Below are 18,092 nucleotides of genomic sequence, written 5' to 3'. Positions count from 1 at the left end.
AGTTTAAGAACTTTCCTTTTTAAATCATTATAGAGAATCTGCTTTCTTTAATTAGAATTCAGGGTCAAATCTTTAATGTGACTTTTGGCACTTTCATTAACTACTTGGCATGATGAATGGCTGTGGTGGCATCTGCTGCTGCTTCTACTTCTAAAGAGTTATATCTCATTTCCTTTGTGATGGAATTCCAGCTGAGCTATTTCAAATCCTAAAAGATGATGCTGTTAAAGTACTGCACTCAATATGCCAGCAAATTTGGAAAACACAGCAGTGGCCACAAGACTGGAAAAGGTCAGTTTTCTATTTCTGCTCTACTGACTACACTAAAGCCTTTGACCATGTGGATTACAAAAAACTGTGGAAAGTTTTTAAAGAGATGGTAATATCAGATGACCTTACGTGTCCCTGAGAAGCCTATATGTAGGACAAGAAGCAATAGTTAGACATGGAACAATGAACTGGTTCAAAACTGGGAAAGGAGTAGGTCAAGGCTGTATATTGTCACCCTGCTTATTTAACTTACACAGAGTATATCATGCAAAATGCTGGACTAGATGACTCGTAAGCTAGATTCAAGATTGCCAGGAGAAATATCAATAATCTGACATATGCAAATGATACCACTTTAATGGCAGAAAGCAGAGGAGCTAAAGAGCCTCTTGATAAGGATGAAAGAGACGAAGGAAAAAGCTGGCTTAAAACTCAACATTCAGAAAACAAAGGCCATGGCTTCCAGTTCCATCACTTCATGGAAAATAGATGGGGAAAAAGAGGAAACAGTGACAGTTATTTTCTTGGGTTCCAGAATCACTGTGGATAGTGACTGTGGCCTTGAAATGGAAAGATACTTGCTTCTTGAAAGAAAAGCAATGACAGACCTAGACAGTGTATTAATAAATGGAGACATCACTTTGCTGACAAAAGTGCATATAGTCAAAGCTATGGTTTTTCAAGTAGTCACGTATGGATGTGAGAGTTGAATTTAGAAGGCTGAGTGCCGAAGAATTGATGCTTTTAAACTGTGGTGCTGGAGAAGACTCTTGAGAGTCCCTTGGACAGCAAGGAGTTTAAACCAGTCAGTCCTAAAGGAAAGCAACCCTGAATATTCATGGAAAAGACTGATTCTGAAGCTGAAGCTCTGATAATTTGGCCACCTGATGCGAAGAGCTGAATTATTGGAAAAGACCCTGATGCTGGGAAAGACTGAGGGCAAGAGGAGAAGGGGGTGACAGAGCATGAGTTGGTTGGATGGCATCACCAACTCAATGGACATGAGTTTGAGCAAACTCTGGGAGATAGTGAAGGACGGGGAAGCCTGGTGTGCTGCAGTCCCTGGGGTTGCAAAGAGCTGGACTTGACTTAGTGACTGAACAATGACAGCATTTCCTTACCTCACTTGTGGATTGGTTGGTAAAATAAGAATATTCACTGCTGTGATATTATCTATAGCAAAGTAAAATGTAGTAGAGGCTGGCTCAAATCCTTGCATAATACATGAAAAATAGTAGATACCAATTATTCATAAGTTTGAAAGATAATAAGAACTAGAGCTTGAATGTATCTGGTTCTAAGATATTTAAATGTATGATGGTGGTTTATTCACTAAGTCGTGTCCTGCCCTTGTGACCCCAGCAACTTCAGTGACCCCAGGGACTGTAGCCTGCCAGGCTCCTTTGTCCGTGGGATTTCCCAGGCAAGAATACTGGACTGGGTTGCCATTTCCTTCTCCTGGGAATCTTCCCAATGCATTGATTGAACCCAGGTCTCCAGCACCGCAGGCAGATTCTTTACAGCTGAACCACCAGGGAAGCCCATGCTGGTATTACATTCATTTTTCTTACTATTTACTTATTTTTGTCTGCACTGGGTCTTTGTTATTGTTCACAGGCTCTCTTTAGTTGCGGTGAGCAGGATCTACTCTTCGTTGCAGTGTGCCGGCTTCTCCTGTTGCAGAGCTGTTGCAGAGCACAAGCTTGGGTGTGCAGGCTTTAGTAGTTGAGCCACATAGGCTCTAGAGTGAGGGCCCAGTAGTCGTGGTGCACGGGCTTAGTTGCCCTGCATCATGTGGAATCTTCCTGGATCAGTGATTGAACCCACACCCCCTTCATTGGCAGACGGATTCTTAATCACTGGACACCAGCGAAGTCCACTATTACATTCTTAATGCTCTGTATATATTCAAGAATGACTCAGCAGTACAGTAACTAACACTAAAATAAATGTCAATATATATTCTCTTTCAGATTTACCAAAAATTTATCTCCTGACAAGATAAATCTTAGTACCCTTAAAGGAGAAGGTGAACTAAAGAATTTGGAATTGGATGAAGAGGTGCTCCAGAACATGTTGGATTTGCCAACATGGCTTGCTATCAACAAAGTTTTTTGTAATAAAGCATCGATTAGGGTGAGACTTTGATATCTGTACAAGGCATTTTCTGTTTTCATTTTATTTATTTCATCCCTATCATTTAAAATAAATATTTTCTTTTCTGTATTAATTATTAATTTTATTGAAAATTTAATATTCATATTTAAGCAATATTGATAGTTTATTAAAATAATTTTTAAAATTTGGTACATATTTTAAGTTTTCTTCATAGAATTTGTTGTCAAATGGGACAGCTTAAATTTGTAGTAAGTAGAGTCTACTTCAAATGAAGGCATAAGGACTGATAAGTTATCTTATTCTGGACATTATACTTTTATTTGAAAATTTGTCTCTTTTCCCCATTTGTTTCTTATTTTGATAATTTTAAAGTTTTTTTTTTAATATTATTCCTGCTTATTAAAACTTAAGCTTTTTTATTACCTTTGACTCTAATCATATCATATCACTTCTTTGTTTTAAAGATTAGGCTTAGTTTGAGAGCCTACTCAGTAAAAATACTGCATGCTAAAATTAAAATTAAAATTGGGTGATACAGAAATGATTGTGGAAAGTTTGCTATATCCTTTGATGGTCACCTTTAATTTTTGTTCTATCTTCCACAAACCCAAATGTTTTCAAAAAATATCCTTACTATAGAATTTATTTGAGCATTATTTATTTGCTATTACTTCCATTTAACATTAATGGTCTCACTTTTATGTTTGTCTTGAGTATCTACAAGGAAATTGGCTGGAATTCTAGAATTTAAAAGATTATTAAATGAGCAAAACACTGATTAAGCTTTGCCGAGAATTCTTAAAGTATAAAATCAAAATGTACTTTCAGAACTGAAGAAAAAACCATATTATTTTTTAGATAATATTAATGTTAGTAGAACCTGAAATTTTTATTTAAAAAGATGACCAAGAAAATAAGGATAATAATCTTTTTAAAAATAAAATAGGTGTAGCTGATTTCAAGAATATAAATGAATTGTTCAGTTTAAGTCATCTGATATAATTTGGTATGTCTATCACTATGTTAAGGAAACATCTTGTGTTGATTACTGTTTTAAATTACTTTTTTGATGATTCATTTTAAAGAAAAATTTTCTTTTATAGATACCATGGACAAAATTGAAAACACATCCCATCTGTTTGGTAAGTTCTGAATTGCCTCAGAAATAAGCATTTATATTTGTGTATAATTACTCTGTTAATATTTTGTTCCTTAGAAACGTACCTTATGGCTTTGTTAGCATTCATTCTATTTTGATAGCATTTAGTTTTCTCAGTCTTTAAATGGGAAATTTAAACTTTAAAATGAGAGGGTCTTTAAAGTTCTTCATGTCTAGAATATTATATTTTAAGTTAGTATATTTTATTGTATCTTTTAACTCTTTATTGACATACTGTGGGCTTCTTCTTTCAATAAAGTTTGATCCAGATTTTCTATGTTTCTGCTTTTACTGATATAATATATAATATGTTCTTTAATGTACTTTACTGTTTAAGGAAAGTTGATTGTTTGGTCATTTACTGATTCATTCATTCCGCCAAAACTTACTGAATGCTTCCCCTCTGCCCTGAGGGAACTTATATTTTTATAAGGAGACTGACAGTGAACAAGTAAACAACATAAGGCAGTTTCAGACAAGTTCAACATTAAATAGAGAATGAAGAGATGACTGGAGATGTGTTAGTGATGACTACTAAGGATATGTGATCTTTCTTCAAGAAAAACTTAGCCTGAGGAATTTTTTCATTATGAGAGTGTTTATTTTTTCGTATTTTTGTATATTTCATATTTTTATAGTTACATGTTTTAAATCTCAGGTTTTAGATTGGGAGAAGCTTTTAGAGATTGTTTAGTCCTGTTTACAAGTAAGTAATTTATCAATTAGTAATGTACATTCTGAGGTTAGCAATTATGCTTCTGTGAAACCTGATGGTCTCAGCAGTATATGGCTACTGCTGCTGCTGCTGCTAAGTCGCTTCAGTCGTGTCTGACTCTGTGCGACCCCATAGACGGCAGCCCACCAGGCTCCCCTGTCCCTGGGATTCTCCAGGCAAGAACACTGGAGTGGGTTGCCATTTTCTTCTCCAATGCATGAAAGTGAAAAGTGAAAGAGAAGTCACTCAGTTGTGTCCGACTCTTTGCAACCCCATGGACTGCAGCCCACCAGGCTCCTCCATCCGTGGGATTTTCCAGGCAAGAGTACCGGAGTGGGGTGCCATCGCCTTCTCCGATATGGCTACTACTTACAGTTTTTTTCTCCTGTACTCCTATAATAAGCTTTTCCAGCAGATAAGTGCCTTGAGAAAGGACTGAGCATTTTCTCTTTTTAGACCTTTAGAGAGACATTTAAAATGACTCTGCTTTATTTTCTTTGCTTCTAAAGAAATGAGTGAGAAAGTAGTCTTAAATAATATCCTTATACATAAAATAAAATATCTAACGTTTATATTTTAAATGTGTTTTTATTAGTCCTTGGATAAAGTAATAATGGAAATGAGTACATGTGAAGAACCACGAAACCCAAATGGCCCATCACCAATTGCAACTGCTTCAGGACAAAGGTAAGCTATCCATTAATATGTATAATTGGCAAAGGGAATTTTTTTTCTATAGTCAGCTCTGTTATCTGCAGTAATAGGACATAAAATAAAATTTCATAGCCTCAGTCTCTATTTCAGTCACTTCTCCCATCAAACATTTTATAGTTTTAGTAAACATTTTGCAAAAGTAGTGGAATTGATTTTTAGCCTCTTTCATTCATCTTGCTTTCCTTGATATTAAATAATAATGATCAGTCAAAGGCAGAACAGCAGCAGAAAATGGAAGAAGAGCTTAGGCATTCTATAAATCAGATAGTCTCTTATTTGGTCTCTGAGCACTTTCTCTGCTTAACATTTGTTCTGTGCATCAGTGGACCTTTCTTTTATGACTCTTAAGAGTTAAGTTCATGCCTTAAAAAAGTATAGACCTTTTGGGTTACTCTAAAATTCATTAAATATAGAATACTCACACTTTATACAGATTGAATTTTGATAAAAACCAGATGCTAATAAAGTAGAAGCCTGTAAAGGAGAGCATTTCACAAAGTAAAGGAGAGCATTTCACAAAGCCATCTTGAGAAGTTAGAATGGTTCTTAAAAAATAGATACTTAAAAATTTGCCTATTTATCTTTGCATTCAGTAAATTTGAATCTTGTTTTATACATAATTTCTTCAAAACAGATTTTCTGCACTATTTTTGGGTGATACAGATTTTCATGTAAAAAGTTTAGATAGATTTTAATGTGATTAGTGCCTCAAGTTGTACAACATGGCAGCCCTGGACATTTACAGTATTCTAGGGGCTGTGTAGAACCAGTGATAAACTCTTCTTGAGACTGAATGTGCACATACAGGTACACACACATACTCTCTCTCACATTTTCCTTCTCTTTTACCAAGGTTGAACCATCTTTATATTAATGCATTTTGTGAGAATACCTACAGTCTGATCAGTGACTTTTCACATGGGAATCGAATGGTGATCCATCCACTGCTGAGAGCTGACTGAAAGCCAGATTTATCAGATATACAGTTTATATTTGGACTATAGGTAATAGTGATGGGGAAAAGAGCTTTCACATTAACATTTTTGTAGTCTATGTATTTTCCAGTAATTTGAGATTTAAAGTTTAGATTATGATTTCAGGTTAGGTAAGGTAGGTTGGAGCAGTTGATCTTAAAATTGACTAGTCAGAAATATTGGAGAAAAAGGTGAAAGTGAAAGTCGCTCAGTTGTGTCTGACTCTTTGCAACCCCATGGACTATACAGTCCATGGAAAACTCCAGGCCCGAATACTGGAGTGGGTAGCCATTCCCTTCTCCAGGGGATCTTCCCAACCCAGGGATCGGACCCAGGTCTCCCACGTTGCAGGTGAATTGCTTACCAGCTGAGCCACCAGGGAAGCCCAGGTAGGAGCAGTTGATCTTAAAATCGGCTAGTCAGAAATATTGGAGAAAAACTGAGATGTTTATAAGACTATTAAAAGGGAAAAAGTAGATCAGGAAAGTTGTTATAAACAAATGATTTAATTAGGTGTGGCACAAATTAGGTATTATTGTATGCTAAGCAGTTGACATTATATTTCCTGATTGATGTTTTTATAGTACCAACAAGCTTTATAATTTTGGCTTTGTGTGTTAATCTATTTCTATGTTTTCCGCACTTGCCAAATTGTAAGTCATTTAGGGTGCTTATAAAAATCTACAGGGTTTTTTAGGCTCCTTTTTTGAAATTAATGATTCATTAATGGTTCATAGAATGATTCATAGAATGGTTGTCAAGAATATGAATATATATCTTCAATTCTTTATAGTCATGCAATTTAGGAAAAAACAGATCCATTTGATTTTGTTTTTAGCTAAGAGATTAAAATAGAGGGAAATTAACAATGAATAGGCTGGCCCTTCCTTCTTTGTAGGACCTGTAAGCCAACAGTGCTCCCATAGACTGGTAGTTTAGTAAACTTTGTAAGTTCAGGGATTTGATTTTCACTTCACATGGAGATAGATGTCTATGTAGAGATTAACCAAACTCAGATTTTTGTAAACTGAAATTTAGTTTATACTGGATGATATAATCAGAAAGATGTAGACTTTAGTCACTGATTCAGCCTTTACCCTTCTGATGGTAAATCCTCCAATAGAATTGTAAAACTTTTTAATGTGCATAGATTAGAGTAGATGGGTTTGAATATTCCAAAGGGTATTCTCAGATTATTATAAAAATATTCCTCCAACTCCAGAAATATTTCTAAGTGACCAATATTTGTTCTTAGGGTCATAATAACTCTTCCCAAATAACATATTGCTTAAAGACCACAGCAACCTTTTGAAATAGCTATTATTTTCATTTTACAAGTGAGGAAACTGAGGCTCATAGACTTCTAATAGTATTAATAATACCATAATACTACTATTTATTTATTTATTTATTTATTTATTTTACTTTATTTTACAATACTGTATAGGTTTTGCCATACATTGACATGAATCCAGCACGGGTGTATATGCGTTCCCAAACATGTTTGGGAATACTACTATTTATAATACTACAAATAATACTTAAACACCTTTTAAAGCATCATGAGTCCAGGGATGGTCTTCTTGCTTCTTAAGCATTATTTCATACAGTCCTAATGTAAGCTACAAAGTATATCCTGATTTAAAAGATAAGTCATCTGAATTTTAGGAAAGATAAGTAATTTTATTTATTCATTAGGATAGTAAATCAAGAAGCGTAACAGGTATAGAGGAACAATGTGCATGATCGGTAAAAGTGATGACCTCACTTTATGGATGTTGGCTTTGAAATATATGAGAAGCAGCCAAGTAGAGCTATCTGATGGACATTTGAATTTTATAGTCTTAAGTTTCAGCAATAAATCTGATACAGATTTTGGAATAATGGTCATGATTGAAGTAAGGTGCCAATTTTGCAAAAACTTTCACCACCCCCCTGCAAAAATGTATCGATAGTCTAGTCTGTATTTAAGTCTTGCTGTACTTACCATTTTTAAAAACTTTTTATTTTATATTGGAGTACAGCCGATTAACAATGTTATGATAGTTTCAGATGGACAGCAGAGGGACTCAGCCATACTTATATACTTAAATATATATACATGTATACTTATTCTTGAAACATGACCTTTATCGTTTCTCTGTTCTTTGCTTGTGCTTTTCCCTGTTTTAAGATTTTCCTTCCTTCTTATCTCTCCTTGAGAAAAGTTCATCTTTCTTTTCTGGATATATTTCTCATTAATTATAAACAGTTTCTTCCTCTACTGAGTATACCAGTGATTCCTTTTAAAAAAGCACCTAAAGACAAACTCTCTCATGTTTCAGTTACTAGGATATGTTTTTTTTTTTTTTTCCTCCCCAAGTAACTTTCAAGCCCCATAATGCCACAACTCTGTTTTGGTTTTCTTAGGTCCTCGCATTGTTCACATAGTAGATGCTCCGTAAATATTTATTGAATTGAATTCTATAATGTGAACTTTTTCTGGCCTTATCCCTAAACTGCGAGATTATATTCCAGTTGGCCTTTACAGCCTTCTTTGTGTCAGGAATTTAGCCATCTTATTTACTTTATTGATGCCAGTTCTCTACACTAATGCTTTTTAAAGCAGACAAATTTGGATGGCGATTATAATAATTTAGAGAGACCAATTTTAAAAACCTTTAACATTTTGAAATAGCATTTTCTTTTGTAACTTGCATGCAACGAGACTAGACTGTTTTAACAAAAATTCATTTTATTAAACAAAAATGAGTAATATGGCAATTTGTATACTTGTGTGAGAATATTAACGGAAAACTTCTTCACTTTTAATGATTTGTTTTTGGCTTTAATGCATTATATTTTGCTGTGTTTTCCCAGTGAATATGGCTTTGCGGAAAAAGTAGTTGAAGGAATTACTGTTTCTGTAAATTCTATTGTCATTCGCATTGGAGCAAAAGCCTTTAATGCCTCCTTTGAACTTTCCCAGCTAAGAATCTATAGTGTAAATGCAAACTGGGAACATGGAGATTTAAGATTTACTCGTATTCAAGATCCACAGAGAGGAGAGGTAAAGATTCAGTTTTTCTTTATTTGTTTAAAAATGTTTTAGCATTGATTAATATTACGGTACATTTAAAATAATTACTTTTTATGGTTGCTTATATTCACATACTACTAGATTTACTTTTTTCTGTAAACTATACTTTTCTCTGTATTATTTTTGTTTAACTATAAAATGTACATTTTTAATGTTTTTACTGTAGTCTTTCAACTTACAGAGTTAATGAGTCCTATTTTAACTTCTAAGCTACTCAGAATTGAATTTTAAATTTACAAAATTAAAATATGTTTTGTTAAATTCTTGTTGGTTACATAATTCAGATGTTCTTTGTGTTTTATATTAAAATTAAATTACTTAAAATAAAAGTGTCAGCAGCTTTACAGATGATGAATATAATTATGGAGATGTGTTACTGAATTTGAAAGTATATAATTAAAAGTTAAAGCATAATGAATAGATCTAGAATATCATGTGAAAATTTGTGAAGAGATGCATTTTCTTTTTTGGCTGCACTTGGTCTTCACTGCAGTATGAGTGCTTTTCTCGAGTTGTGACACACAGGGTCTTCACTCGTTGCTGCCCACAGGCTTCTCTAATTGGCCCAGGGGCTTAGTTGCTCTGTGACATGTGTTGCTTCATGGCACATGGGATCTGAGTTCCCCGACTAGGAATTGAACCCATGTGCCCTGAATTAGAAGGTGGATTCTTACAATTGGACCACCAGAGAAATCCCACAAGATACATTTTTGTAACAACTTTTTTGTTTTGTTTTTATAAATCTACATTTTTTCTTATTCCATTTTGTGTTTGTGAAACTAATCTCTTGGTTTCCCTTTAGGTTTTGACCTTTAAGGAAATAAATTGGCAGATGATTCGAATAGAGGCAGATGCTACCCAAAGCTCACATCTTGAAATTATGCTTGCTCCTGTTCGATTAATAACCAACCAATCAAAAATCAGAGTCACACTTAAAAGAAGAGTAAGTTAACAGGGTTGCCTTTTGATTCATGTGCTAACTATTGGAATTGATGAAAAATTTTAAATTATTTATAGGTGATATATTGGCCTATTAAAACAGTGCAAAATAAAAGGAAATATAGTACCTCAAGCAATATTTGAAGAAATCTGGTGTGATGATAGCATTAGGTTTAATATTAGTATTTTTATTTTTGATAAATTGAATAGATTTCTCAGTTACAAAATATTTATTGAATAGTAGCTTTTTTATAATTTTATGTCTCCTATTGAATATTCCTCAGGAGTGGGTAAACAGTAAAGTCTTCACTATTAGTAACCAAAACTACTAGTTTTAGAAGGCTATTAAGATATGACTGGATATTTAGATAAATATGGAAGATAGCTGCTTAAGGATGTCAACATTTGAAAATCCACCATAGACTTTGATGAAATCTAATGTGGGAAGGTAATCACTTTTTAAAAAACATGGCTCAATTGAAAGAATTTTTCAGAGTATGCCACTTAATACAAACATTGTGAAATGTGGTTAAAATAGCATTTTAGTTAATTAATTTTAATGCCTCCTTTTCTGCTAGAATTACAGTTGACCCTTGAACCACACAGTTTTGAGCTATATGGGTCCACTTATATGTGGATATTTTTCAATAGCATATACTGCAGTACTGCATGGTCCAGGTTGGTTGGACCCGAGGATGCAGAGGAACCCTGGATATGGAGGAACCTTGGATACAGAGGGCCAACTATAAGTTTTATGCATTAACCCCTGCATTGTTCAGTGGTCAGTTGGGGTTGCATTAACATTGGTAATTACATGATTTTAGCTATACATGCAGAATTAAATTATATAAATGCTTATACCTGTGTAACATGTGCCTGTTAAGGTAAAGGAACCTGTCAGTCTTTTTTTTACCACTGTATCTCCAATACTAGGAAATATTTCTTCCATATTATAGGAACTCAACAAATATTTGGTGATAAAGGAAGCGTTTATTTAAATCATTGAAAAAATTTTAACTTTTAAAAAATATAAGTGCATTCTAAGTTTTATTACTTGGCTTAATTTTATGAATAATTTTTCCCTGACAGTTAAAGGACTGCAATGTCATTGCAACAAAGTTAGTTCTAATATTGGATGACTTATTATGGGTTTTAACGGATTCCCAGTTGAAGGCTATGGTACAATATGCAAAATCTCTTAGTGAAGCAATAGAAAAATCAACAGAACAGAGGAAGAGTATGGCTCCTGAACCTACACAGGTATGCTTTTAAATGTTAATAGGAAAAACACTTCACTTTACATGTAAGTGGTTTAAAAACCAGAATGGTTAGTTGTTTTCTCTATGTGAAATAGATTATAATACTTAAAATTTCTTATATATCAAATATATTTCTGTCTATATAGTACATATCTTATTTGCAGGTCTGTGCTTGGTCTTGTGCTTAATGATAACATAAAAGTATTTTGCTGTTATAAATACGTATTTTCAGGAAATTTAAAAAAATACAGTAGTTAAAAATTACTAAAGTCCAAAAGAAAAAATCCTAGGTAATTATAGTCAAGGGAGAGAATGTAAGGATTGACATAAAAGCCCTAGGGAATTGCTGAAGGTGAACATAAAGCTATTAGAATTGTCTGATGGCTGGGACAAAAATGAGGAAGCTATAATGATCACTTTCTTAAAATCAGAAGCATTACTAGTTTTTTTTCCTAAAAAGAAAAAGTTTTCTAACCTTTCCTAGTACTAAATACTGAGAATTTAACATGAAGATTTTTGTAGAAGGGAAATTGGAAATCCCAGTGTGTAGTGTCTTTTGATAATTTTATGAATACGATTGACTTTTTATATCTGTCCAATAAAAACTTAGTGGATATTGTGAAATCATACTTCTGTGAATTATGTCATTGGAAATAGAATAATTACATCTTAGATGCATACTTGGTTGGTGATCTGGCTGACACGTGGTAATTTAGGCTTTATTGTGCCTGTCAAATTGTCATTGTTTACTGCCTGCCTGCTTTGTCATCAGGTGCAGGGCTAGATGCTGCTGATGTGAAAATAAATATTGTCTTAACCTGCCCTCAAGGAGCTCGGAATGTAATGGGGAATCAAATGTAAAACAGATCATTGCAGTCCAACATAAATGCTAGAGTGCAGAATTAGAAATGGGGATGAGGGACTTCCCTGGTGGTACAGTGGATAAGTTTGCCTGCCAGTGCAGTAGATGTGGGTTTGATCCCTGGTCCAGGAGGAAGTGGCAGCTCACTCTAGTATTCTTGCCTGGTAAATCCCATGGATGGAACAGCCTGTGGGATTTCAGTCTTTAGAGTCAGACACAACTGAGCAACTGAACAACAAGAACAACTGGGAAGATTCCACATTCAGTGGAGCAGCTGAGCACGTGTACCACAACTACTGAGCCTATGCTCTGGAGCGTGTGAGCCTAACTAGTGCAGCCTACATGCCTAGCGCCTGTGCTCTGCAACAGGAGAAGCCACTGCAATGAGAAGCCCACACACCACAATAGTGAGTAGCTCCCTGCTCACTGCAACTAGAGGAAGCCTGCACACAGCAATGAAGACTCAGAGCAGCCAAAAAAAAGAGGGATGAGATTATTGAAGGATAGAGAAGTTTTAATCAACTGCTTGTGGATGGACTTTGGAAAGGTTTCACAAAGAGGATAATGAAGTTAAGTCTGAAAAATGAGTAGGAGTTTACAGGTGAGAAAATGGATATTTCAAATGAGGAAATAGAATCTACATAAGTAGGAATGGTGATAGAGAGCATGGTATTATCTGATAAAGATAAGAGGTTTAGTGTTACTAGAGCATTATTTTTGGGAGTGACATACACATGCCTTGTGAATGTGACAGCTTCCCGTTTTAAGAAAATTGTTTCACATCTTTCATTTTGATGTATACTCTTTCTTGTGTTAAGATGTCAGTCTGGTTTTCCAGTTCCGTAATTACGCCTATCCTAGTATCCTACTTTACAAATGAAAAGCATTCTTCTTACTCATCGTGGTTCTCACTGTGATAGATTTGTCAGGGGTGCATGGTGAGGCGGACAGGAGGGTTTTGACCCAAAAATCTATGGGAAATGACAGGCAATTTGAAATATTGCTGTCCATGTAGGATGTGAATGACCAGTGACAAACTAACACATTAGGTGATTTCCACTTCTTTGCTTTCAACATGTTTGAAGGAAGATTTAATAAATGTTTGCTGCTAGACTATTAAAAATAATTTTTTTTACAGTAGATCACTATGTGAATCCTGGCATGTAACTTGAAAGAGTTCAAAGGATCACGTTGCTTTGCTAAAATAAAGTTGATTTCATTCCAGCCTACCTATTGATGTGAACAAAGTTTCCCAGAGCTTTAAGCTATAAAAACAGAATTGATGGTGAATCCTGTTTCATTCTACCAAATAATTAATATTTATCCAATAAGATGTCTTCATATATAATTCTGTGTGGGAATCTAATTTTACAAGTTTGATGAACTGAGTACTGGATCATAGCATAGAATAGAGTTTTCCTAGGGAACTAGCCTGAGTTTAAGCAGAAGTGGCCAGTAGACATGACGGGCATTATATGTTTACTTTTCCCATGGGCATATAGAAGTCAATGGAAGTTTTTAAATAGGAAACAAAAGTTAAGTATGACATGGTGATATTATAAGAGGGTAGATTGAAGAGTAGGAAGGCTGCCACTCTAGGGAAGGGGTAGACTTGGATCTCTAGTAATGGTTTGAAAGAAGAAAAAACAAGCCAAATTGGGGAAAGATATTTGAGTGTTTTATCAGTTGAGGATAGAGAAGAGAGAAAAATTGAAAACTTCTTGAATATTTAGTAATTCCATTAACCAGAAGAATAAGTACAGAAGGAAGCAGGTTTGATTAGGGAACATAAGGCTAAGAAAAGGTAATAATGAGTTCCATTTTGGAGTGGAAAAAAATAATTGAGGAAGTACAGGAGGTAATATTTTGCAGTATTACCACCATAACACTAGCCTGTTAAAGCTTGCAATGACGATTTGTGTATTATAATTTAGGATGTCATTAACAGAGATGATAATTGAAATGAAAGATCAATAGACAAAGTGTTGATGTTAGACAACATCAATAGACAAAGTGTTGTTACTATAGCTTATTTATGCAATATGTAGATAGATGTCGTTATATAAAATAGAATATAGATTAGGAAGCTATATAAAGATACAGGTTAGAAAATGAGAAACAAGGACAAAATTCTATAATGCTACTACCATAACAAAACCAGTGTTAGCATTTTGAGTTATTTCCGTACAGATTTTTTTTTGCCTAAGCATCTGCATTATTTCATAGTTTAGAAAGGATGTAGTAGCAAATGGCTATAGTTTTCTTCCATGGCATTAGTAGTTAGTCTTTTTTGGTCGCTCCTTAATATTTTTAGTAGTTACACTTAGCGTTGACATTGCTGCGGAGTCTCTTTCTTCGATGGTAGTTGTCACATCACTATTTTAGGTGTCATTTGAGGTGCCAAGAGTGTGCATTAGAGAGTGAAGTAGTTGTGTTCCTTTGCTCAGCTTAGAACTTGAGAGGTTTGCGAACTTGAACATTGAGAATTTTTTAAAGATTATTCATGAGGTAAGAGTTTATAGTGGCCCACTTCCCCCCCCTACAAATAGCATCCAAAAGCCTGAATGTACCTTAGTTCGAAGAAAAGAGTTTGTAGGGAGATTAATGCTTATGTTTTTATCTGTATCAGTATTTATCTTGATGAAAGACAGGAAATATAATTAAAGCAATACAGGAGAGTGTTTTCTTTCAAAATATTACCATCATAGACATAAATAGTCTGTAAAGCTTTAAAGGTGGATGGGGGAAAACATAAGAAAAAGTGATTTTTCTGATGAAAATCAGTTTAATAATTAGTAAAAAAGCTTACTTGAATCCCTAGAATTTAAGGCTTCACAACTGTTTCATCTTTGTTTTCCTTTAAATAATGTGGCCCCAGTCATTTTCATCGAGATTCTCATTTACTGAGTACACTTTGAAATTCTTTTTACAGTATGATTATAGTTCTTACTATGAAGAAGGTATGTATTGTATATAAGCTGTGTATATAGTACTTTAATTTTCTGTAAATTACTATACTTTTGTTAACAAATTGTTCTTAGAAAGTTTAAAAATATTTTAAATAACAAATATGGTCTTCTTTTAATTGTTACCAAAGCTTCATGTATAGTTTTATGGTTAACAGATATACAGATCATCTCATAGTATAGTTATATATATAGAATTATTTTAAGCTATTGAACGTTCACAAATGTCTTTGTACTTCAGCAGTATACTATGTTTTCTCTCTTCGGGGAGAAAAGAATGTGAACTCACAAACTGTTATAAACCTCTGCTGTTTTCTGGCTTCTTCAAGTTCAGAAGACATACCACACCTCTTAAGGGCACGTGTGGTACTAAATTATATTACAAGTGGTCTTACAAAGTAACTATTTGTTTCTTCAGGGCATATAATAGTGTATGTAGCTAATGTACACAGGGCTTGCATTTTTTTCATTTTTAATATATAGAACTAATAATATTTAAATAAGCTGCCTTTAATAGTTAATAAATATATTTTCTCAAACAGGAAGGGCTATAAATATGTGAATATAGCTATTCAGATATTTACTAAAACAGATTAGGTTCATATTCAGATTGTTTATGGTTCTCTAGTTTTTAGGTTTTAGTTTTATTCCTATATAATCTAGAAAATATTTTAGGGAAACTTAGTTACTAATGCAAAATAAAATGTATTTGCTTATTTTTTATGACTTTATTATTAAAAATATTTAAGATTTCTTGAGTGGGGAATGACAAATATTTAACTTCCAGTGACAAGGCAGCTTTAAATCTTTTAGAGCTCTGCGGTAGCCCCATCTACCCAGCATGCGAAGACACCACAGACTTCAAATGCTCCTGATCTAAATGACGCAATTGTGAAACTGTTCAGTGACTTTGATGTTAAAGAAACCTCCCATCATTTAGTGATTTCTCATCTAGATCTACACATATGTGATGATATTCATGCTAAAGAAAAAGGTAATAAAAACTGCTATTTGAAACAATTTTGGTTTTCTCTAAAATTTAATGTACATCTGGATTGTTTTTCATATGTAATGAATAGTCTGTACTCTTAAAATAACTGGTCATAATTTTGTCATTTATTGAGATACATAGATGAAAGGTATAATTTTAAGGATTATATACTGGTATAAAATTTTATTTTGCTTTGCTATTTAGTGCCTCAACATAATTAATTGTTAGCTATCAATGCTAATGGTAAAATTAGTTTTTTTTTTTTAAAGACTGACATCCTTAGAAGATAATGAAAAATTAGACTTGCCTTTGAATTAGCTTTCTCATAATTTTGAAATTGTTCATAAATTAAATTTTAGTCCATACTCAAGTCATAATTATTTGCACATATATTTTCACTTGATTTTAGCCCAAAGGCTGAAAAGTGATACATGTGTATTTTCAGCATGATGGTTTATCTACTATTTTCTACCCCCTTGTGCATACTGAACTGTGCATATAAACACAACTATGTGACTGTTTAAATTTTTTTGTCTCCTTACTCCAGATCTTCCCTAAATTTGGTCAGGAAGCCAAATTCCAGTTAGGAAAGTGTTTTCTTTTAGCTTTAGCTTCTCTTATTTTTCCTTATTTAGTGGACACAGGTAATGGGTTAACAGGGAGCTGCCTTTGGTCACTTTGAAAATCTGTGTTTCTGTATTCTAGGTTTTAGGCATTTCTGTATATCCTTCAGAGCATCCCTGGCCCATAATTGTTAGAAGGTTTCAATGTCCTACTTCTAAGACATTGGTTCTCAAACCTTGATGAGCACGAGAATCAAGCTGAGAATCTTTTATTTATGATTTGTTAAATTTTTATTTATTTTATTTTTTGCTGTGTTGCGTCTTCAGTACTTTGTGTGGGCTTTTTCTAGTTGCAGCAGGCGGGGGTTACTCTTCGTTACTGTGCATGAGCTTCTCATTTTAGTGGCTTCTCTTGTGGAGCACAGACTCTAGGTGCACGGGCTTCAGTAGTTGCAGCACATGGGCTCAGTAGTTGCAGTTCGTGGGCCCTAGAGGGCACAAGCTTCAGTAGCTGTGGCACTCGGCTTCAGTAGTTGTAACTTGTAGGCTCTAGAATGCTCAGTAATTGTGGCACACGGACTTAGTTGCTTCACAGTGCGTGGAGTCTCCCCAGACCAGGGATCGAACCTGTGTCCTCTGCATTGCAGGTGGATTCTTGTCTGCTTTGCCACCAGGGAAGTCCAAGCTGAAACTCTTTTAAATGGAGGTATCTAACCTGTGGGCCTCCGACCTGAATCAAAAACTATGTCTATGAAAGTTGTTGCTCTGGATTTTTATAACTGTGAGAATGAATATTGAGACCAACCCCTGATACTTAGCCATAGATGTTATCCTGCCTTCTCAGGCAACCAGATATCAGCTGCCAAATAAAAAGGTGGAGCAGAAAAGGTTAAAGAAGATTTGAAGTTTGGAGAGATTTGTTGTCTTGTTTGTCTACCTTTGTGTCATTCGGCTTATAGGTGGCATCTTCTGTTTTACTGATTTGAAAGGCAAATTAAAAATAGTTAAAACAAACCAAAATATCAAAATGAGGGGTCAAGGTTAAGTGATAAGCCAAAAAACAGAGAAAAGTATTTTCTAAGCTCTTTTACATTCCTCATTCTATATTCCCTTATCAGTTCAGTTCAGTTCAGTTCAGTCGCTGACTTGTATCCAACTCTTTGCTACCTCATGGACTGCAGCATCCCAGGCCTCCCTGTCCATCACCAGCTCTACTCAAACTCATGTCCATTGAGTCGGTGATGCCATCCAACCATCTCATCCTCTGTCATCCCCTTCTCTTCCTGCCTTCAGTCTTTCCCAGCATCAGGGTCTTTTCAAATGAGTCAGTTCTCCCCATCAGGTGGCCAAAGTATTGGAGTTTCAGCTTCAGCATCAGTCCTTCCAATGAATATTCAGGACTGATTTCCTTTAGGATGGACTGGTTGTATCTCCTTGCAGTCCAAGGGACTCTCAAGAGTTCGAAAGCATCAATTCTTCAGCA

General features: G+C 34.6%; 1 protein-coding gene across 1 annotated transcript in view; it reads left to right on the top strand.

The window, feature by feature from the left end:
• Window positions 1-535: 535 nt before the first annotated feature.
• The window catches only part of BLTP3B (bridge-like lipid transfer protein family member 3B), a 53,831-nt gene continuing 36,274 nt past the window's right edge, over window positions 536-18,092 (top strand). Inside the window, exons 1-8 of the mRNA XM_068971474.1 lie at window positions 536-561; window positions 2,244-2,406; window positions 3,492-3,530; window positions 4,858-4,949; window positions 8,810-8,999; window positions 9,832-9,972; window positions 11,058-11,228; window positions 15,869-16,049. Of these exons, the coding sequence (XP_068827575.1) occupies window positions 536-561; window positions 2,244-2,406; window positions 3,492-3,530; window positions 4,858-4,949; window positions 8,810-8,999; window positions 9,832-9,972; window positions 11,058-11,228; window positions 15,869-16,049 (1,003 nt within the window). The remainder of the gene's footprint in view (window positions 562-2,243; window positions 2,407-3,491; window positions 3,531-4,857; window positions 4,950-8,809; window positions 9,000-9,831; window positions 9,973-11,057; window positions 11,229-15,868; window positions 16,050-18,092) is intronic.

The sequence above is a fragment of the Capricornis sumatraensis genome, chromosome 4, assembly GCF_032405125.1.
Source record: "Capricornis sumatraensis isolate serow.1 chromosome 4, serow.2, whole genome shotgun sequence".
Taxonomy (NCBI): domain Eukaryota; kingdom Metazoa; phylum Chordata; class Mammalia; order Artiodactyla; family Bovidae; genus Capricornis; species Capricornis sumatraensis.
The sequence above is the reverse complement of the archived record's forward strand: the minus strand, read 5'-3'. Positions and strand labels throughout refer to the sequence as shown.